Below are 25,621 nucleotides of genomic sequence, written 5' to 3'. Positions count from 1 at the left end.
AAAACTTCCATGCAAATCAGTTCACTCATTTCCGCGTATTAATTTAATGAAACTTATTTAACAGGTGGCAACTCTTAAGAAAAGTAGCCTATTTTCCAATGTAGGTCATAAGCTATCTGTGTGCAAATTTTCATGCAAATCCATTCAGTCGTTCCCGCATATTAAATAAATGAAACTTTTTTAACAGGTGGCAACTCTTAAAAAAAAATCTTATTAACCAATCTGACCCATAAGCTATCTGCGTACAACATTTCATGCAAATCCGTATAGTCGTTACCGCGTGCTGATTTCCCAAACATCCAAACATGCAAACTTTCACATTTATAATATTTATTAGATTCATGACTTTAACGTAAACCTAGCGACAGATGAAGCAGAACAACAGATTAAATTTCTAAAAGAATAACTAAAGTTAGGAATATATACAAATAGAAATGCTCAAACTACAAGCTCAAAAACAGTAATTGATGCGGTGTTTTCAAGATATTTTAACGCCCTTGAGTCACACGTATATATAAGTGTAATATTTTATCAATCATACAGATAATTTTATGTATTAAAAAAATTAAAATTGAAAATAATTAAAAATGCAACAAAATGTATAAAATTAAGTGAAGTTAATATTTAATTTCTAACCTAACCTACATGTGTATGTAAATATGTAACTGAATCCCTTAATAATATGTTTACATATAAAAAGATTATCCTCATTTTCGCTCTTAACTCCCTTATTTGTAATTAGAAAAAGAGATTAGCCATACAAAATTATAATTATAAAATAATCTTAGATTAAACCGATAAATTTTTGGTGTCCAACAAAGTTTCATCGATTATACTTGCAAAGAAGACGAGGAATGTCAAATGTAAAAGTAAACAAAAAATGACGCTAGCAAGGAAAAGAGGTTTGTAAAGTTATTTTCAATAAAATATTAAGCTAAAATATATTTAAATATCATAATATGTGTAGCAGAAAAAAGTGACCACGGTGGCACAGAGAAAAAGCTTAACTTTTCCTCGAGTTGTGAAAATAACAAGCACAACCATTTTAACAACTAACGAGCTTTTATCGAGTTCATATTTATATATAAACGTACTTTTAAGCTTTGCCGTACGCATATGTTTACACATCAAATATCATGAGTACCTAGTACTCACGCCTTTTTTTTCAATAAAATTTTAATTGTTCTCTTGATAATTGCACTGGCCTATATTCAAAAGATATAAAGGAACAGCATTAATATTGCTTGGGTACATTTATTTAGGGCGCTTGTTCCAAATATTCTAATCTTTTTTTAATATTAACTATAGTTTGCAAATTTAGGAACAATTTCGGTAGCTCTAAAATAGAAAAACCACTATTTTCCATCACCGTGAAAAATTTTGTTTATGGAAATGAGTATGGAAACACTGAACAAGCACAACTTCTAGAAACACTAATTAGTTTACTTATGTTTATGCATACAATACAAAAATTGCAAATATAGGAAGCTAACAGCAATTTATTTGTATTGAACATTTTCCGTGTTTTTAAATATATTCTTTATAATCTGAACGATTTTCATCATAAATCAGTAAAAGTAAGTCTCGCCTTCAATTTAGTAATTATTACGTACGGATCGAGAAATATTTACCAAAGTTATGTCGAAAAACTAAGGTAGATCTCTAGTTTTTTCTATAAAAATGTCTCTTCAATTGTATAAATAACTTTTAAATAAAAGAACTGGATTACAGAAAAGTGTGCGACTTTTTTCGTTCAAGCTGAATGCAAAGTAATATCGTCCAATTGGAGAGCCCTCAAAAGAATTTCCCAGGATATGTTAAAGACTTTTGCATTTACCTACAGTTACTTCTTCACGTAATGGAATTAACTAAAATATTTATATCTAAACTATGGCTATCATCCAAATAAAAAACGAAGATAAAAGTGGATATCGTGCCAATATCTTCCTTATACCATAATACAAATATTTAAAGGTAGTCTCACTTCTTCTTAATCGCCATTGCTTCCCATTTGATGTAAACTGTGCTTTTGGCATTTTCTTTCAAGTCGAAGCTACCATATTCTTTGAAGAAATTAAAAATTAGTTTTTTACTTAAAGCAAAAAAAAATATTTCAAACATTACACTGCCACTATCCAATTCCTATAAAGAATTGCTCGCTGATTCCGAAAATCGACTTAATTTTTTATTCTATGGATAAGTTTTCGAGATATTTTCAATTTACCGTTATTCAGCTTAAAACAAAAAGTGGTTACACTTAATCCCGTATATCTTACGAACCAATTCAACAATCTTAATACGAAATACGGCAAATGAAAGCTAACAAAATTCTACATATACTGTATATACATAACTTTTTGATAGGTCTGATAGCTTATGTCAAATTAATTAATCATTCCAGATTTCTTGTTTTTTTTATGAAAATATGAAAAAAACACTTTAACAGAAGAAAAGTTAAAAAAATAACAGGTTCTGTGTGTAATGTTTGCCTTTATTTTACTAATGAAGAAAATTGATAGATAAATAAAGAAGTACTGAGTGGTCAAACGAAAATGCGAAAATTGTTTGTATGAAATATGAGCATAAAAACGTGCTACTTAGGTGTACATGGCGTATGAGTAACATTATTTCCTGCTCATTTCTCATACAAAAAAATCTTCGGGCATCTTCATTTGACCACTCATTACGTCTTTATTAACCGACTTCAAAAAAAGGAATAGGTTATCAATTCGTCGGAATATATATTTTTTTTATGTATGCTACCGCATAACTTTGGACCACGTCAACCGATTTCGAAAATTCTTTTTGCATCGGAAGGGTAGTGTCTCAGAGGTGGTCCCATTCTAATCTGGTTTAACGGTACTCCTAAATTTTTATATGAGAACTTGTAGGCCCGGGCAGACATTGTCCTGCTACACACAGATACATAGGCAAGGTTACATGCATCGTAGATATTATGGGTCTTCATACCAAAGCTTGGTACTCGGTAACTCGGTGTTCGGTAATTTTTTTCCATGTACTCATTAGAAAAAATTACCGGACACCAAGTTACCGAATACCGAGCTCGGTGTGAAGAGCCATATTGTTTCTTACGTTTCATTTGATATCGAAATTTACAAAAGATTGCTATTATTGATCACTACGTTTGAAAACATCTCTGGTTACGGTTCAAACATCAGCCAGGGGAAAGGATAACATGGAATGGTGTCCAAACGGTAAAGTTTTTTGTTTCTGATGATATGAGCATGTTTATATGTATAAATACATACTACATTATTTTGTTGCTATTCTACCTATTTCTCCCCAACATAAACATACATATGAAGCGTAGCCGCGAATAACATTGGAAAACTCTCGCTTCGGATATGGACAGTTTGTAGTAAGCGTAAACGAACATAGCGACATGGGATTTTTAAGAACGTTGCGAGAAGCATAGAAAAAATTTCGATGACAAAAAAATATTTTCTCGGGTTGAAAACTATCCTATCTTTTAAGTTGGAACCAACAATACACACCCACAAAATTTAATTGAAGTCGGTTAAGCGAGTTCGGAGATTAGCGTAAACGAACATAGTGTCACGGGATTTTTATATATTAAGATTGAAGTCGGTTTTGTTTTTTGCTAAAAATTACTTGTTTATCCATCGATTTGCTTCTTGACATGTTTGTAGCAGAACACAACTGCAAAAATTTGACACATAGCCTGCTAGATTTTTAATTTTTCTCTTGTTAAAGTTTGATTCTATTATTTTTTTCATCGAAAAAAAAAACTGGAATGATTAATTAATTTGTCAGAGACTATCAGTCCTATCGGAAAGTGACTTATAGACGGTTTATGTTTTTATAGCTTTATATTTTGTTAGCTTTCACTTGCGATTGCATTTCCAACTTATTGAATTGGTTCATGAGATATAAGTGAATAAGTGGAACCACCTTTCGTTTTAAGCTGAATAACGGTAAATTGAAAATATCTCGAAAACGTATCCATAGAATAGATAGTGGCATCTGGAGGACAAAAATCAAATCAAAATTTGTGATCCAGTGTTATTTAAAAAATTAAAAAAATATATATATTTTGAGCATCATTTTATAGCGAGCTTTTAGTGATTTATTTCTAAAATTAAATATAAAACGGAGGACAAGTACAATACCTTGTGTAATGCACATAGAGAATCTATTTGATTAAGCAATTATATTGACCATTATTTCGGCAGAAAATTTTCAGCTTCGGGACGGATGTGCCCAACGCGAAACGCTCAACCAGCAGCAGTAGAGCGAGTAGTGTATCTATCTATGAACTATAACTTGGAGCTCCAAGAATTAGGACATTTTTTTATGTCCCTCTTCATGACTACATCTTGCGTTATCACAAATAAGTTTATGCTTCCATGGTGCTTTCATTGACGATAAGCTACTTTTTAACCATTCCTTTGTTAATGTGTCCACTAAATAGGATCCAAATGAAAGCAACATCCTAATATCTAAATTTCTTAAAGGGCCAGATATAATAATATTTCATGTAATACTGCAGGTAATTCCAATTTTTTTTGTGGTAAGGTAGTTTAAGGTATTTCAAATCAGTACACACTTATTAACAGCTCTGCTAATACGATGAAATAAGTAAATTTACCTTGCGTGTTATGCATAAAAAATACCATTAAAAATATTAGAATTTTNTACTGCAGGTAATTCCAATTTTTTTTGTGGTAAGGTAGTTTAAGGTATTTCAAATCAGTACACACTTATTAACAGCTCTGCTAATACGATGAAATAAGTAAATTTACCTTGCGTGTTATGCATAAAAAATACCATTAAAAATATTAGAATTTTCAAAACAATAACATGTTGAGGTGGCAGTGCTACTTGAGCAATTTACGAAAAGTATAAAGTTCATAGGCGCAGTTTATGTAAAAAAAATTTCACAGTGAAACTACCTTCTTTTTTTGTATCATGCCTTATACAAACCGTAAAGCTGAATGATTGATGATGATGTGGTTGTATGAAATGCTCAAAATTTTAATTTTTTAAATCATAGAGTCCTTTGAATATAAGAGGGACACAACATTTTGACAAGTTTTGATACTTTTTCTTTCGCTTATTTAATTTTTATAATTTTTTATAAAAATACAGCTCATTGTCTAACAAAAGCCATATACATACATAAGTATAGATTTCAAACTTTGTAGAAAAATTAGAAAAATTCACCTAAATTTTACAACAGCAACAAACTTTTTGTTAGGAATTTTTAGAAAAATTGTAAGTATGAAGTTTTATAGTCCATTAATTTCTAGCTCAACAAAGTGCAAGTTTCAAGTGGCTAAGAATTCGCGTTCACTTTGGATGATTTTTTTGCTGATGATGTTATTACTTTTTTACATACTAGAAAATATTCGAACATACTTTGTATGGCAGAAAATGCGTGAAACCGTCAGCAAAAAAAATTGTCAAAACTGGTCAAAATGCCGTGTTCCTATTATTTTTCACACGACTAAAAGAAAAAATGTCTCTTAACTGTGATGTAACTTGGAACAATGTTTGGCGCCTTTAACCCCCAGATTATGAATATACTTGACTATTGCCTCTGGAGTGACATTGTTGAAGGCCCTTTCGATACCGAAGAAGGCCCTACTGAATAATCTTCATGCGTGAAGGCTTTCTCTGACCGCTTTACCAATGTATGCAGGGCGGTATTCACCGACCTTTTCTTGCAATAAGCATATTGAGCTCTTGAAAGCCAGTCAANTATACTTGACTATTGCCTCTGGAGTGACATTGTTGAAGGCCCTTTCGATACCGAAGAAGGCCCTACTGAATAATCTTCATGCGTGAAGGCTTTCTCTGACCGCTTTACCAATGTATGCAGGGCGGTATTCACCGACCTTTTCTTGCAATAAGCATATTGAGCTCTTGAAAGCCAGTCAATAGGAATCGCGTTTCTTATGTACAGGTCTATCAGTCTCTCTAGCGTTTTTAGCAAAAAACGAAGACACTGATAGGCCTAAAACCCCTAGGAGAAACATGAGAGCCTTTTCCGGCCTTCGGGATGAACGCAACACTGACTACCAGTGTTGCCACTTTAACACAATTGTGGTAGATCTACCACATTTAGGGTCATTTTTAACTTCTACTACAACTACCACGTATTTTAAAAAACTACCACAATTATACTGAAATAACCTTTTTTTTAACCTAAATTGAAAAATGTTTTTTTTTTTCAGAAGAGTTGAACAGTCAATTTTCTCCTCAATTTGAATTTAAATGTCAAGAAAATTTTGTATTAGTTGAAGAGCTGAATGTGCTGCCATTTAAAAATTTATATTGCGTGCGTGAAAGATAATCTGCACTTACTGAGGCGATTTTCTTAGAGATTCGACATCGCCTAAGATTACGCCTGTGAAGTTGGTTACCAACAGTATTTCCACAGGTAACAACACTTAAGAACTTATAGCAAAAATTAGAAATAAGATCTTTTTTATGACAAAAATATACATATGTACCTTCTAAGGCAATAAAAATTAAAAGCTTGGTTGGCAAATATCTCGAAAAAATGGCGCGATAGAACAAAACTAAGAATGCAGTTTATCTACATTTGAATACTACTTCATGGTCTGATATATCTTTTTTTGGCAAATGCGGTGTGCGATATGTATTTCTATTTTCTACGACTATACTAACCGTTAAATGAGCGATACGCCGCGATTGTGTGCTTAGTGGTCGTGAGCTGACTTAGGGTTTACACCGGATAATACCCAGTAGAAATCGTTTGTATGCATTCATGAAGAATGCTTGCTATATGAGTGAATTAGTGTGAACAATTCATGCGTAGTCATGAATTTCCACAAATAAATTCGAATTCTAACGAACTGCAGGCGAACGTACGTCGTTGTTGTTTTAAGTACATTTCTTGATAAATTTTAAGTAGCATTTTTGTAATATTTTCAGTAGAGCTGTAAAACTATCGATAGTCATCCCATTCGATGTTTTTGATAGTTTGCATTGAAACTATCGATACTATCGGATATTTTAAAGTGCATTGACGATGCTATTTATATAAACTTTTAAGTTTTATTTAGTTCCTGTAGAATTAGCTTATTGTTATATAGCGATTTTCAGTACCTTTGTCCCTTCTCTTCGATTTTTAAAATATTTTAAACCGACAAAATAAAAACCTAAAATTCCCAATTATAGAAAAACAAATCGCTTGTAAATGTAAAGAAAACTGTATGTATTACAAAAAACTTTCATCAGTCCAACTCCTGCTACGTTCACAGTATTTTGGTATAGAACGCATTATAACATTTACGGAAAGTCCATATTTCAAGCGTGCGCTACAAAGACCCAAATCATTATACAAATACATGATTATTTATCCATTCAAAGTTTCAAACGGAAATACAAGAATCTCCAAAATTTTACTAACCCTGGCATACATATATCAATCGTTTCTTCCATCCAAATCACTGTTGCCAAATTCCCATTTTCAAAAATAAAGAAATGCATACTAAGTAGTACATATGTATATTTCCTCAAACAAAGACTATCGATAGTGGCCAACGACCATTCGATAGTGCAACAAATATAACCATTCGATAGTATCGATAGTACCAGCGATAGTTTTACAGCTCTAATTTTCAGTCTGGTACAAAAATTTTAGTGAACGGACGTGTTGTGCGATAGTATTTTCAGCTCTAACGGGCTTTTACAAGATATGCATTTGCATATGTAATGCTAATTTTTTTTATGTCCCCGTATGTTAAAATGATTCAGAAAAGTAGCATTTACATATGGGGATACATATCTTGTAAGAATGCTTTAATACTGTGCCATTAATGCATTTTTGTAAGATTGAAACATTAATACAGCCATATGCATACAGCAGTAGTACAAGTGTATGGTTAGAGTACGCATACGCTCTGAGAAACCACGCGTGTTAAATGGAAATGAAGGTTCATTTAGACTGGCATGTATACACAGCAGCAAGCTCATGCCACCAACAGCGATCTTGTATGCATAAAATTTCTACGGGTATAAGAATTAAAGAGACGCTGTTGTGTCTCTTTTTTATTTTTTAGTTTTTAGGTCAAATAGCTCGCGCGAAATGCGTATTTCTGCAACTTATAATTCAACGTTCACGTTCGACATTGTCTTAACTATTGTCAGGACGCCTATGTTTTGGAGACAATTATCAGCGTTTTTAACAACTAATACGTATTTCTTTATTGTCTTTTCAGAGCAATGTCCAATGTAAACGCGCCGTAATAGCTGCGCGCTCCGCCCATGTACACATTCGCATTCGCAAAACATTCGTATCACTTGATGCGAATGCAAATGTCGAATGCGTATGTGTAAAATGATGCGAATCGTTCGCAAAGCTAAAATAAAATAAGTATGCTCTCTGATTTCTCTATATGCTGACTTTTTGTTTTGTTGCACACAATTCTTTGTATTTCTTGCTACCATCAACAAGCAATTTCACCACGTCAATAATAATAATAAACAATAATAGTCTGGCGAACGGCAGTTCAGATTTTCATGAAATTTTATTTATAAATAGCTTTCAGCACCACCAAAAATTTACTTTTTCACAACTCAAAATTTGGCATTTTTGAAATTATGCACTAGAAATGTACACAGAGCTTTTATTTACCTTTCAGCAAAAGCTGGCGAAATTTTTGTTATAATTTGTTGAAAAAATCTAAGGTAAAGTTGCCCTTGCCCATATGATTAGCATGTGCTAAGAAATAGTTTTTCGCATTTTCTGACGAACGTGTAATTTTCGTGTGCGATAGTATCCTACACTTTTTTCTGATAGGTGGACCAGGGACCGATCTATTATAAAATACCTCATTTATGGTCCGATTTGCTTGAAATTCGGTACACGTGTGCGATGCGAATACCGCAGACGATTTAACGATGAGCTGTATGAGCTTTACGCTGCACTATGTAGCGAATTAAAATTTAGCGGTTCCTCTGGCTTGGCCATGTCGCTCGAATGGACAGAAACGCTTCTGCTCTGAAAGTATTAACCGCGGACACCGATGCTGGTAACAGAGGACGGCGAAGGCCTCCTCTGCGCTGGTAAGACCAGGTGGAGAAGGACTTTGCTTCACTTGGCATTTCCAATTGGCGTCAGTTGGCACAGAAGAGAAATGACTGGCGTGCTGTTTTGGACTCGGTCAAAATTGCCTAGGCGGTTACAGCGCTAATAAAGAAGAAAAAGAGAGACACCTACTGCAGACTTTCCAAGGATGGTTATGGGCTGATAATAATTTCCATATATCAAAGAAGCGTGGCATCTCCCATAGAAATCGAAGTTTTCATACCGCATATCTCTGGAGGTATTTGTGGTTGAGTCCTTAAACTTGGTATGGAAATATCTGAAATCAATCTCATACTCATGGAGAAAAGTGCGGGCTATTGGAGAAGGGGGCGTGGGGCCTTCCAAAACTTTTGAAACGTTTACCTATTTGTAAATTCATATGTACATATGTAATTCTTCGGTACGTGTGTTTCTGAGTGAACTCTTAAACGACCGAAACGATTTTAATGAAATTTTTTATGGGGTCCCTGTATAATTTAGGTTCACAACTTAAAACGCCAGATGGCAGTGCAGTCGAGTTATTACTAAAAATCCTATTTATGATCCGATTTGGCTCATATTTGAGATATATAGATATTGGTAACGGTAGGGGCAATGCTATTGCAAAAAAAGCCGCAAGGTGGCGCTGGAGTCTTGTTATTTCCAATAATCGTCAAGTGCAGTAATTCGGAGACACCAGGGATCAAAGTCAAATTACCACTATTGAATCAATCACTAAACAGAATAAAGACAATTCTTGATTAATGCCTACAAATACAATTGTAAGATATTTAAGGTATTTAGTCTGAAATAAGTATATGTATATTGGATTTCTGTGGACCAATGATACTCCCCCATTTTGAGTTGTCGTAAGAACTTCTTCACGGAAATTAATTAATCATTCCAGCTTTTTTTATTTTTTAATGTAAAAATGAAGAAAAGCACACTTTAACAGAAGAAAAATTAAAACAAAAACCAGTTCTGTGCCAAATTTTTGCATCTGTACTGAAGCCCGTTCTGTTACAAAAAAAATCAAGTTACTGATGAAGAAAATCGATGTACAAATACAAAATAATGAGTGGTCAAATGAAAATGCGCAAAGATTTTTTGTATGAAATATGCGCAGAAAAGCGTGTTACTTAGGTGTACGCGGCATATGAGTAACATTCTTTCGTGCTCAAAAATAATCTTGCGCATTTTTATTTGACCACTCATTATTTCGTATTTATCCATCGATTTTCTTCATCAGTGACTTGATTTTTTTTTGTAATAGAATAGGCTTTAGCACAAATGCAAAAATTTGGCACAGAACCTGTTTTTTTTTTATTTTACTTCTGTTAAAGTTTAATTTTTTTAATTTTTTCATTAAAAAATAAAAAAAGCTGGAATGATTAATTAATTTGTCAGAAAAGATAAGCCCTATCGGAAAGTGATGTATATACGGTTTATGGAGAATTTCATTGACTTTCATTTGTAAGATATACGTGATTAAAAGAAACAAGTTTTATTTTAAGCTGAATAACGGTAACTTGCAATTATATCGAAAACGTATCCATAGAAAAAAAATTAACTCGATTTTCGGAATCACCGAGCAATTCTACTTTGGTTTTGGATAGTGGCAGCCATAGAACATTTTTGCTGTAAACCAGCGTTATCTAAGACAGCAATGGAGGATATTCCTTCTGACGACCACCAAACCAAACGTGAACGTGAATTGTTGGTGAAAATGTTGGATCATTTAGCGTTTTCTAAAATGAACTTGATTACCCTAAAATCGAATTAACCCATTCTAAATTCACTTGACTATTCTAAAATCCAATTGACGCTTTCTAAAATCCAATAGACTATTCTAAAATCTGATTTACGCTTTCTGAAATTCAATTGACTATTCTAAAATCCAATTGACGCTTTCCAAAATCCAACTGGAAATGGTGTAAATCGGTTGCAAATTGCTAGAATATCGACGACAGCGCACTTTTTTAGGTATGAAGTGACTCGCCTATGATCAACGTTGCCATTTTAGCCGTTTTCCGGCTAGATTTAGCCGGTTGCGACAGCAAACAGCCGGAAAAAATTCGATTTAGCCGGCAGCCGATTTGTTAGCCGTTTTGCAAAAAAATAGCCGTTTTTAGCCGATTTTGCTCTTCGCCTTATTTTATTAAAATTCAAATATACAAGTTTTTATTTTAACAAATTTAGTGCTCCAAAATCTATTAGAAATGGCTAGTCTTATCCTTGAGAAAAGTTTCATGTCGGACTGTGTTATATAAAATTGAAAAACAATAGATAGTGAGTTTTTTTCTATGTTTTTTGTTTTAAGTGAGTGACCCAAATACACATAAACTGGGACGTGTCATTTTAGCAGATTAAAAAGTTACAAGTTTTGCTGAAATTTTGCAGAATTTTCATAATTTTTACACCAAGGGTGAAATCTGTTTGCAGTATATGTCGTTTGTTAAGTAATAGCTACATATTCATAAAAAATAATAAATATTAGATAAACTAAAGAAAAATAGGCAAAACTTGCTTAAATTTTGCGTTTATATTTGGGAGAACGTAGCGGGGATTTTCTTCATAAAGTTTTTGTTATGAATGTCTTAAATTTAAGTGTGAAGTTTTATTCGCTCTACTTAGAAAATAAAAGGCCACGAATTTGATGTGGAGCAATACATGGTGCAAACATACTTTTTAAATTTTATAAAATGAAACTGCAGTAGTTTTCATCTTATGTGGATAATTCTTGTGACATATACATAGTTTTGTGCTTATATTTCTGTAAATATATTTTTAGCAGCACCACATCTTTATCAGGAAATTCCGAGAATCCAAAAATTGGTACTGTAACAAGTTGCAGGCATCATTTTAACTCGAGCTCTTTCCTGTTCCACGGATAATGGTACATCTTTCAGAGGTTTAAAGATATTTTGCGTCAGCAATTTGTTATCAAACTTCGTACCCTACCTCGGAAAAGCAAACAACTTTATATTCGAACGTTTGCTCAGGTGTACCGAATTCTGGCAGTTTGGAAACGCGCAACACTTTTAATATTTTCATCAGGGACGTGAGTCGGATGAAAAATTTGGTCGGTTCGGTTCAGCGGCTCGAACCGTTGTTGCACTTTTGGATTGGTTCGTCAAAGCGGTTTTTTGGTCTTTGAACCGGGGTTTCGGTTCGGTTCAACGGTTCGAAATACAAAAAAATAACGCGCAAATTTAAGTGTCCAGTGTCAAGTGCAACAGCGCGCAAGGTTAAGAGTCAAGTGAGATGGGATGCCTTTACATTTGATATTGTCACATGGTAAAAAAACATGGTAGGTATTACCATGTTTAACAAAAAGAAAAAAAGTGGGTACATTTATCTATTGAAAATTGGTTGAAACGAACGTTTAAACCTTTAAAGAAAGTGGTTCGGTTTTCGGTTCGTATCAAACATTTGTGAAAATTTTCGGTTCGGTTAATGGTTCAGTTAATTCATAGAAAAAAGCGGTTTTCCGGTTCAAAACCGGTTCGATTCAAAACCGGTTTACGTCCCTGATTTTCATCCAACTTTACTAACTTCAAATTTTTTTTTCTACTTTTTAAGAAACAAAAATTTTTCTGCTAGTGTATCTGGTGGCATGATTTTAGTTAAATGTCATAAACTTGTTAAAAGTGAAGTGGTTGGAAACAACAACGAATGTCAATAAATTAAACTAGCTTCTGTTTTCACAGATTTACGTGTTCATTTCTCAAAATATTGCCCTCCGACTAAGCAAAAGTGCCATACTTTCAGCTAATATAGCCATTTAGCGGGACAAAAAGCAACCTACTGAAAATGATCCAATATTTATAAGAAGGCAAAATTGTTTAATAGAAAAGAAAACGCCATAAGTTTGTAATTAATCTCTGCTTTTATATTTAAGTAATACAAACATGACTTCTGATGTAAAGCTTAGCTACGTATAATCTTTATTAACCAAAAAAAATTCAATGGATTTACTAGTCTTTCTAATTCTAGTTAATGTATTAAAAAAAATTTTATTCTGGTTGAAACATTTTAGCCGTTTTTAGCCGTTTTTTTTTGCCAATCTAGCCGGTCGCCCTGAAAAGTTCTGGCAACACTGCCTATGATTAGTAGGCTATGACTTTCGGCCACAAGCACGAGGAACTATAAAATACAAATTGTCACGGACAAATACCATATTATTGCACATTTCGCACACCGTCTTCAAAATAGTCACAACTCATAATTTGGCATTTTTGAAATTACGCACTAAAAATGTACACAGCACTTTTATTTACCTTTCAGCAAAAGCTGAAGCAAATTTTTGTTATTTCTTGTTAAAAAAAAACCTAAGGTAAAGTCGCCCTTGCCCATATGATTAGCATGTGCTACGAAATAGTTTTTCGCATTTTCTGTCGAAAGTATTATTTTGAGTTGTGACTTTTTTAAAGACGGTTTGAGATTTATTTACATGAGTATCTTTTAGTACTCCTTTTATAATACATTTTTTTAAATTTTGTTCCAAGATGGCAGCCCTGGTTGGCTCGACTAAAAAGTCTGCAGTGTGCGCACGTAGAAGAGTGCCTTGGTGATCAACTCGTTAACGATAGTTGACAGAGTTTCTAGTTTGAACGCAATCGGGCTGCACTTTCAACTTCTTAGTCGGCCGCGATTAAGTTGGTGTAGTGTGCACACCTCCATATGATTCAAGCGAGTCCGACTGAATCGGCGGCCGATAAAGTCTGCAATGTGCGGGGGCTCTAAAAAAGTATATTGTGAATTAAAGAAAAGGCCAGATAAAAATGTTGGGTACACAAATTTAAAATCTGTTGCTAATGTTTTGGAGTGGTGAAAGTTTTAACGCAATATATTTTAATGCTATGACTTCAAACGATATTGTCTTCTACAAGTATTCTCGGTTATCTAGTGCTGGGGGCAGATTCTGTAACCAGTTAGCGACAATTTTCGAATCGGTATCGGTTTCGTTGACGTATGATATGAAATATTTTTACGTCAACAAGTACGATATCGATACGAAACTTGTCGCTAACTGGTTACAGAATCTCCCCCTGACGTAGAAAGAAAATTTGTTATGTATGTACAAAAATACATATATTAGTCGGTAATAGAAGGAAATTTGATGTTGACAACATAACAACGTACCTAGTTTTTATTGTTTTATAATAAAACTAGCCGGTGACAGATGCGCGAGGCTTCGCCACGCGCTGAATGAATGCATATATATGTACATTTACGTATTTGGAGAAAGAAATCATATGTCATCATGTACTTCGTTTATTATATACACAAAAAATCCTGTCTAAATACGTTCTGTAGAGTGGTTAAAATATCTCGCCTTTCCTTTGTACTGTGTATAGAAGATAGTAATTTTAAATAGGTGGAAACCCTACCCAAAAAACTTAAAGTTTTTGTACATGCGAAGGCGATGCACTTTCATTTGGGTATCCCATTTTTTTATCCAACGGACGGTGAAATTCTTATAGTTTTGAAACAGGTGGCAACCCTACTCAGGAAAATAATACATTATTACACACTCAGAGGCTAAGTTATTTCATTTGACAGTGACGGTACAGAACTGATGCCTCCACTTATTATGATTGAATATAGTAATTTTATTAACAGGTGGCAACCCTATCCAAAAAAAAAATATTAGTGCTTTTTTAGAGGCCAATCCCTTTCTTTTGACACCTCAGCTCTTGTAATCCAACGAACGGTGCGGGTCTTATAGTTTTTTAGACAGGTGGCACTCCTATTAAAATTCTAAGTGAAAAAAATCCCTCTCCAGTCGATACAGAGTATATTAGAGAAAGTCTCGCCAAAATCCGTTCAGTAGTTTTCGAGATTACCGCCTACAAAGAATCTCGCCTTTCCTTTATACTATGTATAGATAGATGAAATGAAAGTAAAAACAGTCCAGAAAAAAATGGCTCTAACAGCCTTATTCTGTATCACGAACGATAGGCAACACGAACGATTTGTCTGCGGACCACAACATCTCTGATTATTAGTTTATTACTCTATCGGTCTTCTTCGTCTTGTTTTTCATATATTACGTTGAAATGGTCCCGGTTGCGTTTAAACCGGCAAGAATGATTCCGGCGGAATAATTTTTGAAGCATTCCTCTGCAGACGGATCGTTCGTGTTGCCTATCGTTCGTGATACAGAATACGGCTGTAAATTTTAAAATTTTGAGGGCATTTTTTACTCTGCTTGATGATTTTTAAGGTCATTATTTAATTTTTTGGTAGTTGTTAGCTCAACTAAATCCGAGCCCTGTTATCAGTAAATATTTATCTATCATAAATTCATTAAAATTGGCAACTTCACTGCTTTTTTTCCTCTCTTAATTTCCCCTACTTTGCAAGTTTTGGCTTACGAAAACGGCAGCCAGTAAAATTCCAGTAAAATTGTTACGAACTATTAGTAAATTGTGTGAAAAAGCGAACCTAAAGTATCGGTTAAGTAGTGAACGTGTTTTTGTTTAAATTACTTCGTAGCTCGAAATAAGAAAAGCTTGCTTGTTATGAGTAGAATATGCTAATTATTTGCTGAGGTTCTCATAAGCAATGACAATTTGTTTAATAGATGTGTGCACTTGTGATTGTGGTTATTATTTCCGCAATTAGCGGAAACAAATTTCGCATCTAAAAAATGTATATTCATAAATATTTAAAACTGGATCAACGAGATATTGGAATTGCTTAATTATAAGCGAAAAAAATTAGCAAAATTAATTTTAAAACGAATTTTGCTTTATGCATGCTAATATTAAGGTGGTCCGTTTTTTAAAAAGCGTCCAAGTAATCAGTCTCTGAAATATGAAAAAATACTGAAAACTACGAAATACAAATTCTTAAATGGATTAAGATATATGGAAAAACCTTAATACTCAAATACCATAAAAAATAAATTAGATAAATTTTTTTAAATACAATTTAAAAAATTACAATAAAAAGAGTAAATAAAAAATAATAAAAAAAATCCTGCTCTGGGACTCGAACCTTGCATCTCTCGACTAAATAGCACTCCAGAACTTTTCTTTGTCGGCCATTGCCACTGTTTGAGCGCCATGAGCAAAATGACATACCCAGAATTTAGGTAGACCTTCTTAAGTAAAGCCATTCTAAGAGGCCTACCCAAGGAGGGCTGAAAAAAGTACTTCCTTGCATGCCTTCTAGAAGGGATTATCCATTTACAATTTACGCGAATGCATAAATTTATATTATTTAGCATTAGAAATGAATTTGAATAAATATATTTAGTTACAATAGCACATATTTGATATAAAGCTTAAGCAAATACGTCAAAGATGTATGATTTTTATAAACTAAAGATGCAACTTTAAAAGAACTCCTCCAAAAGGCCTTCTGAAGTATGTCCTATAAATGCCCTTCCATAAGTAGCGAAAGAAAAAGCACTTTAATTTGTGCCACTCTATACAAAAAAGGAAGGAGAATGGAATGTATAGTGGAAGGCCTCTTGACTCTCAGCAAGGCCTTTCGGAAGGGCTTTTAACTCCTGAAATTATCTACTGGGTACTTATTCCTTTCACGGGGGATGAAATAGCAAGTAAATTTTCCCTAAAAACTAAGGAATTGTGTTTTACTTAAACTGAGTCAAAGCGTTTACTCATATTAAAGAAACTATTTCAAGGTAATATTTCCTTAGAATAAGATACTTTTTTCCTAGCATTTTTTCTGAGTGTAGTGACAGCCAAGCCCCAGACTGGTTTGGAAATTAAAATCTTGGCTAAACTATTAAACATGCTTGTAAAAATAACGAACTTGTCTTAACTCTGGGAGTCACGCCACTTGGGAGTACCTGGTAATGAGACCACCTTCGGCCATCGTCAGAAACTGGATGAACAGCTTGGACTGCAGACAACTTGTGGTTCTGTAGACAGGACACTTCAAGCAGTAAAAACATTTGACTGTGATTACCATCCATGTCAACTCCATTTTCCATTCCTGTGTTGAAGAAAATGAGACGCCGGAACACTTTTTGTGTCTCTGCCCCGCCTTTGAGAAGATTAGCTACGAGGTTTTGGCAGCCATGTGTTGAGAGATGATCAACTGCTCTTCGGCACATGATCTGCTTCGATTTATTCGTAATTCAAGTATGTAGATTTAAAACAGATGAAAAGGATACTGAAAACAGTACAATTCGCGGCATGCATGCAGCCTGAGTGCTGATTTTTGCACGAGTTATTTCGCGTTTTTAGTTCCGGCAAAAAAACTAGTTAAGTTTAATTTAGTTTAGGAAACTAAAGTAATCAGTTGCAACTACGGCTCGGTAAAATAATTCCCGAACAATTTTAAATTTTATGCGCTTTTTAGAAAAAACGATGTCTGTTTTTATACTGCTTTCATTACGAAACACTTATCACAACACTTATCGCCAGAGATAAACCATTTCTGTAACAGAAACATTCATTTAAAGCTACGCCTTCTTTATAAAGTGTTAAACTAAACTTCTCACAGTTCCAAATACACCCTGCTTCACTTAAATATGCGCAATTTTGTTTTCCCGAAAGGAGTGGAAGTGCACACCTCTAACCACTCACCTATGGCGTACAGTGTTCTAGTTTGGAAAAAAGGGGCAACATCAAATATCTCGAGAACGAAAAGAGATAGCGAAACAAGAATTGTCTTGATCTTCAAAAAAGGGGTTTTAATTTTTTCTTTGTGTGTCCTTAAATCAGTATGCAACGAACGTGAAAAATGTCACTTTTGAAGGTAATTTTAAAGATCTTATTGAGTGAAAAGTTTCTTCCACATCAAAACCGACCTTCAAACGAAATTTTTTGAATTATTTCTTAAAGAGCATGCAATGAACTCTGAAGGAAAATTTAAATGCGTTTTTTGGTTTTTTGTGGCCATGAAAATGGATTAATTGACACCAGGGTCTGGATTCTGTAACTGTGGGAAAATGCAGTGTACACATACACAACCAAAAACTCACCTTTTTTGGAAGAGAAGTTTACACTATTTTGACAGGTAAAACTCTCGCACTTGCTGAATCGAAAAATGAGAAAGCGCACACAATTTTGACAGTTGGAATTCACTCTCACACTTCCTGAATCACAAAATGAAAAGTGTACATAATTTTCAGTGTACACTTGAAACTCACAGAACAGTAAAGATGTGTTCGCGTGTTTTTAAAACTTTTTAAAAAATATACTGCAGACTGGTTTCAGGCCAAAAAGGGAAAATTTTAAAACCTTCTAGCCGCGTCGCACAGTGTTACGTGGCGCACAAAAATGGTATAGATCGGTTGAAAACACTTCAATTAAAAGGTGTCACAGAACCTTTCCCAAAAAATTTCCTTGATTGCTTCCCAACTCTCTGAAGCCGAGCCGCTTTCCTTTTAAGGCCCTATTAGCAAAAATATTTTTGTTTGGAAGCTTAACTTCGAACTTATAATTCTCGCTTATTTTTTTTTAATGGACAAAAATTTAGTCTATACCAATGATGGAACCTTCTTTTAAGGACAGCAATGTTGTTTCTTTTTTATCAAATCTATGTTTTAGTTTTGATCAATAACTGTTACTTTCAAAAACGATATTTTGAAAAAAAAATATACAATCAAAGTGCTTTTATTTGGGAAGGGACTACAAAATATTTCTACCTAATTCCAGCACATAATTACTCATTCTAGTTAAGACTTAGGGCCAGTAGTTCAATGTCCGGTTATCTCTACTTCGCGGTTAAACATCATTATCGACGTTTTCGTCATAATGCATATAACATGTGATCGATAAAGCAGTCGTTGTATTTAACCGGAGCTTCTACCTCCGATTTCTGCTAATCAGACATTGAACAACTGGCCCTTAGTATGTACGTTAGAAAAATATAAGTGGTATTCACCAAAGTAAGCAAAGTGCAAGCTCAAGTAAAAACTGTTGTCAATAGTCATTGTTTGAGTTCATCTGCTCTTTTGCCAGAGTACCAAAGAGAGGGAAAGGGAAATTGTGTCAAATTTCACTTGAGTTTGAAATTTTAGGTGTGTGCTAAGCTTGAAGTATCATGTTATTTGAGTAGGCTTTTATCTGGAAGCGTTAAATTTTGAAAGACGCGCGACTCAGTAGGTAAATCTTGGAAATATATTCAGCTCCATCTGTGAACTAATCAATTAGTACATTCCTCACAGTTTATCCGCCAAGTTTCGCCAGAAATGGGAACACTTACAGCTCATTTAAAAACACTGTAGAATGTCATTTTGTGATTTGTTTTGTACTGTGGAAGGTTATTATTGAGAAACAATTCCTGTAAACAAAAGACGCTGCAGTCTGCGATGGTAAATATCTGTTCAATTTTCATGAATTTATTATAGTTTTTCGTATAAACTAAATTTTTCGAATATTCGTTGATATCTCATTGTGAGAATTTTGGCAATCGACTAAAATAATACTAAACTGCAATTGATTGATACTTCCCATTTATGTTAAGAAGGAAGTTAAACAATTTCTCTAGAGTAAATGAAAAATAATTAATTCAATAACACGATCGTACATTTATAGCGAAGCTCAAACGTCAAATGATTCAAGATTTTGATAAAAATATTTGTTCTTGCTGAGAAAAATAATAATATTTATTATATTTAAGGAAAAAGGTTATACAATATTGCCATACGAATAGTTTGGATTCATCCCGAGATTTGCTATGCAAAACAGCTGTAAACAAATACAATCTCTTCAGTATTATAGTTTTTTGATTTCCTATCTACGGCATCAGATTTTTTAGCAAAATCCTAGTATTTTAATTTTCCAAAATTTCGTCGTTTCATCGCGAAAAAAGGCAGCTTATTCTTAACTTATATAATTCAGCCGACGTTTAATAAGTGTTTTTGTCGATATCGATAATTTTTAAGAAAACTTTAAGAAAATACTGTTTCATGAGTTTTTGGTAATCTTTTCTTGGCCCCAGATCCCTACATTAAAAATAAAGCAGTGCAATTAATTGGGTTTTTGGGAGAATTTAAAAATTATCTTTTTTTTTCATTAAATTCAACAATTTTATTGAGCTTGAGGCTGTTTTTTAATGAAAACAATTGTGGAATAATTAATAATAATTTATAAATGGTCGAAGTCATTAAGGTAAAAATACCCCTTTTGGAACGAGTGCCAGTTTTAAAACGATATTATACATTTTTGTAGAAAAAAAGAATTTAGTCACGTGAACAAACGTGAGTGCGATTTTACTGCAACATCGTGAGCACTTACAAATTTGCGCAATTATGGACCGTATCTGCGTCCGCATAAAATTGATATTTTTAATATATAACTATAACACACTTGGCGAAAAATGCCTTTCAAAATTTCCAAATTACTTAATATTAAATTTTTAATTATAATTTTTTGTTGTGTTTTCGAACTTGTACTATTTTACATAGTTGAAACTCACAGCAAGTTTGAATAGTTCCGCAGGTTCAGAATTTTGAATTTTTTGAAATTATTAAACTTCTTGAGATTTCTTATTTTTAGGATAATTTACAAAATTTCAAAAACTATGGAAATCTGGGAGATTCTAGAAATTTTGGTAAAATAAGGGCATTTTGAAATGTACAAAATTAATGAGATTTTAGAAATTTTTATATTATTCAATACTTTGAGAATTTTATTTATTCTGAAATCCATCCTAAAATGTAATTAAATAAAAGCTTATAAAAATGTGAAACATCACAAATTGTCGGAAAATTCTTATGTTCATGGTACTTGTGTATAAAACTCTTATGCAGAACTTTGTCATTTGTCATTGTGCTTTGCCATTTAATGCCTAGCGGAAATCCAGCATTAGAATTCTAAAATATATTAAACATTTATTTTGTGCTTTGTCTACTTCAGTACATACTATTTTAGTATGTTATTCGCGATATATGTTGAAAAAATATTAAAATAGAAATTTTTATTTTCTGCCCGTATGGACGGATTGGTAAATTTGTCAGTATTTCTTAATATTTCCCTAAGTATTAACTATGCCAAATTTCATTGCTTTACGACGGGCCATTCTGTTTTTGGCCGCAATATGTATGGGACCGCCACACTGTGCGGCGGCTGCCAAATTAAAAAATTTATTTACAAGTTAAAAAGTGTTTGCTACCAGTCCAAAATAAAATAATTCATACAATTATCTGGCTGAAAAACCTCTAATTTGATATACTTAATTTAATTGGTTATCGAATGCTTTAGGTGTAAAAATTTTTTTCCGGCAAATAAAATGTCATTCAATACCTAAACACTTTTCGCATTCTGCGCACTCTTGTAACCGGTAAATTTTGTTACCAACTAAGCTGGTATAATACTAGAACTTCTACAAAACTCCGTAGCTAAATTGTTGAATATATTTATAGCGTTACTAGTGTGCCTAGAATTGTGGTTACAAGAAGTGGTAACAATTTTTGGTAATAAAGTTTTCCGGTCAGAAAATCATCTTTATTGTGCAAATAGAAGATACAAGTGGATTGTTTTATGCTTGTTTATTTTTTGTTTTGCTGTAAACTAGTGAATTTAGTACAATATGTGCATACATAGCTATGTTTGCTTATGAGCCTTCACTGATATAGGTAACGTAACTTACTCCTAAAGTCCTGATTTATTGTAGGAAATTAATAAAATCCAATAACGGTCACTCCAAAGCACGCATATGCCTACATACATACTTCAGGCTTCACATAGATAGGTACTTTCATATTTTTCTGGACTTTCTGATACAAGTTTCGAATGCTGAAGAATTTTGAAGGGAATTGTGAAAAGGGTAAAAAACTTTGTTTAAATTGTTTTTTTTTTTATTAAATCTGCTATTTTTTGTTCAGATACTTAGCTTCTTTATTTAGTGCTGATATTATTTAGTATCATGAGCTTAACTCTGGAATGCTGACGTAAATGGATTTTTGAAGAATTCAAGGTTCTATCAGTTCATGCCATTCTTATCCCAAGGGGAGACATTATATGACATGAAAACTTTGAACATCAACCAAGACCAAACATTTTCTACTAAACTTAGTTGTGCGAAATATGGTCGGTTCAAAAAATTAACACTTTGGTTCACAAATCGTAGCTATATTTTTCCGATAGTTAAAATTTAAGCTCAATTGTTCCATAATTCTACGCCGCAGCTTAGACCGCCTTACTTATCTCTCGATCATGGTGTGTAGTGAAAAAACATCCTCCCTTATCTTAAAAAGTAAAATAATTTCATCTACTAAGAAAACCACAACTTTATTGTCGTTTAAGTCATGTGATGTTACGAGTATTTATTAAGGACATCTTTTTTTTGTTACTACATTTATGTTTAGCCTTATTGTATGGGTTGGTTGTTTACACTAAAGGCATAAATTCATGAATTCGGGAATGTCTCGAATTTCGCATTTTATGTAGTTGAATGTTCTTGGCCTATATTCGTTATGCAGGTGTCTGGTATTGTCTTTCAGAATTGTAAAAAATTTTATTAACTCCGCTTTACGCGCCACTTCAATACACATACTGAACCTATTCGAGTGTATAAAAAAAACAGATTTTTCATGTTGCTTAACAAAAAAAAAGTTATGTGTGGACTCCACGCACGACTAAAGTGAAACTTGTTCCTCTCTTTTTTGCAGTTTTACTACTCCAAATGCTAGTCCGAGGTATAAACGATCCGTGTGTTAAATTTCATCTAAATCCATACAGCCGTTTTTGAGTGTAGAGAAGTCTCGCATGGTTAGATTTCCCTAACTTCAAATCACTCTGTACCGGGAAAAAGTTCTAATTTAGAAAAATAAAACGTTATTTTACATCTAAGAGCACAGCTGTATAATATGGAACAGTTATTTTAATCTTAATCACCATCTCAATCTCGATCTTAATATTAATCCTAATCTTAATCTTAATCTTAATCGTGACCAACCACCCGAGCCATCGCCTAACTTTTTCTTTCGCTTTTTCTTTTGGAATTTGAGCCCAACGATTGTGTCGATTTTTCGTTACATTGATATTTGCATTTACTCCCAACCGAAAGCAAAGAATTTTCACTTCAAAAAACGCATTAAAAATAAACTGCGCAAGGTATCCGCTTATAATTCACCACTTTTTAATTGATTGGTTTTCGAAGTGAGAGTAAAACGAAGATTTTCTGATGCTTACATGTCCTAATATAAGTTTTTGAAGAAAAAAGAAATGTACCTTCATATGCATATATGTACTATAAACGAAATTGCTGAATTGAAGAAATAAATAAACATGTTTTGCATGGCATTTTTTCCAGTAGCACCGAAAATTCTCAAATAAAAATCATGTATTTAGTGAAAGAAATTTTTTCAGTTATTTTATTAATGTTAAGCAGGGACCACACGATTTGTACATTTGTACAGATTTGTTCATTTTCTCCGTTACAGAGTGGTGTTGTTTGGAAAATTCCTATTGAGCTGAGCCCATTCTCGATCAAAATTTCTGGACAACACCATTCTGTGACTTCCAAATGTACAAATGTACAAACAGAGTGGTGTTGTTTGAAAAATTCCTATTGAGCTGAACCCATTCTCGATCAAAATTTCTGGACAACACCACTCTGTGACTTCCAAATGTACAAATGTACAAATCGCGTGATCCCTGCTTTAGAATGAAATGATATTACATACTTCTTAAGTTGTCTGGAATTTCAAGAAAGAAAGTCCCGTATACGCTGCGTAAGTCCTTGTGTGCTGCCACTCAAAAAAAAAACATCTCAACTGAGGACCGGGTTGTTCAAAAAGAGGAGAAATAATAAATAAATGGGTTAAGGAAATGTTATTTCTTTCGAATGTCCGAAATATTTGAGGAATTCGTCAACCCCAAAGGGAAGAAAACGCTCACCCACAGCGGTTCGTTCTAAATTTTTTTATTGTATTATGCTAAAATTCTGTCATTGTTATAATTAAAATTCCTTTTACGAAATCCTGTGGTAACTGCTTTCAGTGAGTTTTATTTGATATTGAATTTCAATTAGCTTGATTAAGTATGTGGCTGCATGCATACAAAACGACTTCTCAACGCGGAAAGCCAGAAGCTAATTTGCAAATCATCAATTACTAACTAATAAAACTAGGAAAAGGTGAATTTCATTTATTGCGGTGCAAAAACTAAGATGAACCAGTTGAATGTGGCGCATAGCAGTATGGTAACAGAAACAATTATCTATTTACTTACGTTTGTACATATATATACTATGCATCCACTACGCTCGCAAGTGTAATTATAACTACGAAAATTAATTGGAATGGTACACTTTAAATGCTGCCGAGCTTTTCTCATTACGTAGAAATAAATCATGTGCGAAGTGTACAAATGCTTAATAACCAACGCGAAAGCATTTTAATGCGTTTAAGAAACTGTCACACATCTGCCTCAAGTTGTTATTAAAGCAATGCTTTTTTTCAGTTCGTTGTTGCACTTAAATGTAGTCCACATTTTGCAGCGATTTATCTTACCCTCAAGCGAGTAAGGCGATTACTTGTTACTCACCTTCAATTTGCTTTTTAGCAGTTGTGGATGCCTCAAGTGGCACAAATTCCACGCCAGGATCTTTAACATTAGAAGTTTGAATAAGTGGTACCGGCACCACCGAGGCTGCCGTGACATAGTGACATAATAACGCACACACGCATAATAATTTTATGCCGTACATTTTCGTTTAAAGAATTTAACTAATTTTAATTTAATTAACTATGGTTTTGTAAAAGTAGTAGGCACCAAAAATATCACAGTCTTGTTCGAATGCGAAATTTAATACCGATCACAACGATTTACAAGTTCATTTACTTCACTTTTTATAAATAAGTATGTAATCCGAATTCTATTACGCAAATTGAATTCAACGGGTTTTGCGTGAAATTGAAATTTGAAGCGTTGAATGAAAACAAATTACGACCGACTAGGTGACCGTCTGGCTGATGCTGTTATCAACGTCTCAGTGAATGTATCGGCTGGAGTTACGGCGACTACTGCGATCTGTTCGAAACACCGGCGCCGTTATATTGTTTAGATTCCGAAACGTCGACTTGCGATTAACCGCTACAACAATGTTCAACACATATAAAGCAGTAAACATTAAATCAACAGCAACAAAAGCAGTAACTTTAGCAGAATTATTACTGCACTGCGCAAAGTTAACGCCCCACCCGTATTCGCCCACCTTCATGTGAACCCCAAAGAATGTGCTGACAGCCGACTCACGCCGAATGATGAAAAGAGCTTTTCGTACGTAACAAGTATTTCTACCTTAAATGAAGTAACAACAATCTATCATTCACAGCAATAAATGAGTAAAGAACGATGCTATGTAAACGTGATAATGTCGTGACACGAGCAGATCAACATACAGCTGAAGGTGTAGGAGGGAAATTTGTTCGGCTGGTGTGCTGTACGGGCCAGTGATGGAAAATCAAAATTTAAAATTGTGCCGAATTTCTCCGGAAAGTGATTTAGGCACAGGCAGGTCAATGTGCCAATAAATTGAAAGTCGTCGATAGGCACCATTTCCTTTAATAAATATATTTACAGTACTTATTGCATATAAGAAAAACAG

At 33.6% G+C, this 25,621-nt stretch overlaps 1 protein-coding gene across 1 annotated transcript in view; it reads right to left on the bottom strand.

Annotated features, from left to right (window-relative positions):
* The window catches only part of LOC108354632 (alkaline phosphatase 4-like), a 37,155-nt gene extending 12,037 nt beyond the window's left edge, over positions 1–25,118 (bottom strand). Inside the window, exon 1 of the mRNA XM_017605811.1 lies at positions 24,559–25,118. Coding sequence (XP_017461300.1) covers positions 24,559–24,721 — 163 coding nt within the window. The 5' untranslated portion in view covers positions 24,722–25,118. The remainder of the gene's footprint in view (positions 1–24,558) is intronic.
* Positions 25,119–25,621: the final 503 nt, after the last annotated feature.

Source organism: Rhagoletis zephyria, unplaced genomic scaffold (assembly GCF_001687245.7).
Source record: "Rhagoletis zephyria isolate East Lansing unplaced genomic scaffold, Rhagoletis_zephyria_1.1 Rzeph_scaffold_00156, whole genome shotgun sequence".
In the NCBI taxonomy this organism is placed as follows: Eukaryota; Metazoa; Arthropoda; class Insecta; order Diptera; family Tephritidae; genus Rhagoletis; species Rhagoletis zephyria.
The sequence above is the reverse complement of the archived record's forward strand: the minus strand, read 5'-3'. Positions and strand labels throughout refer to the sequence as shown.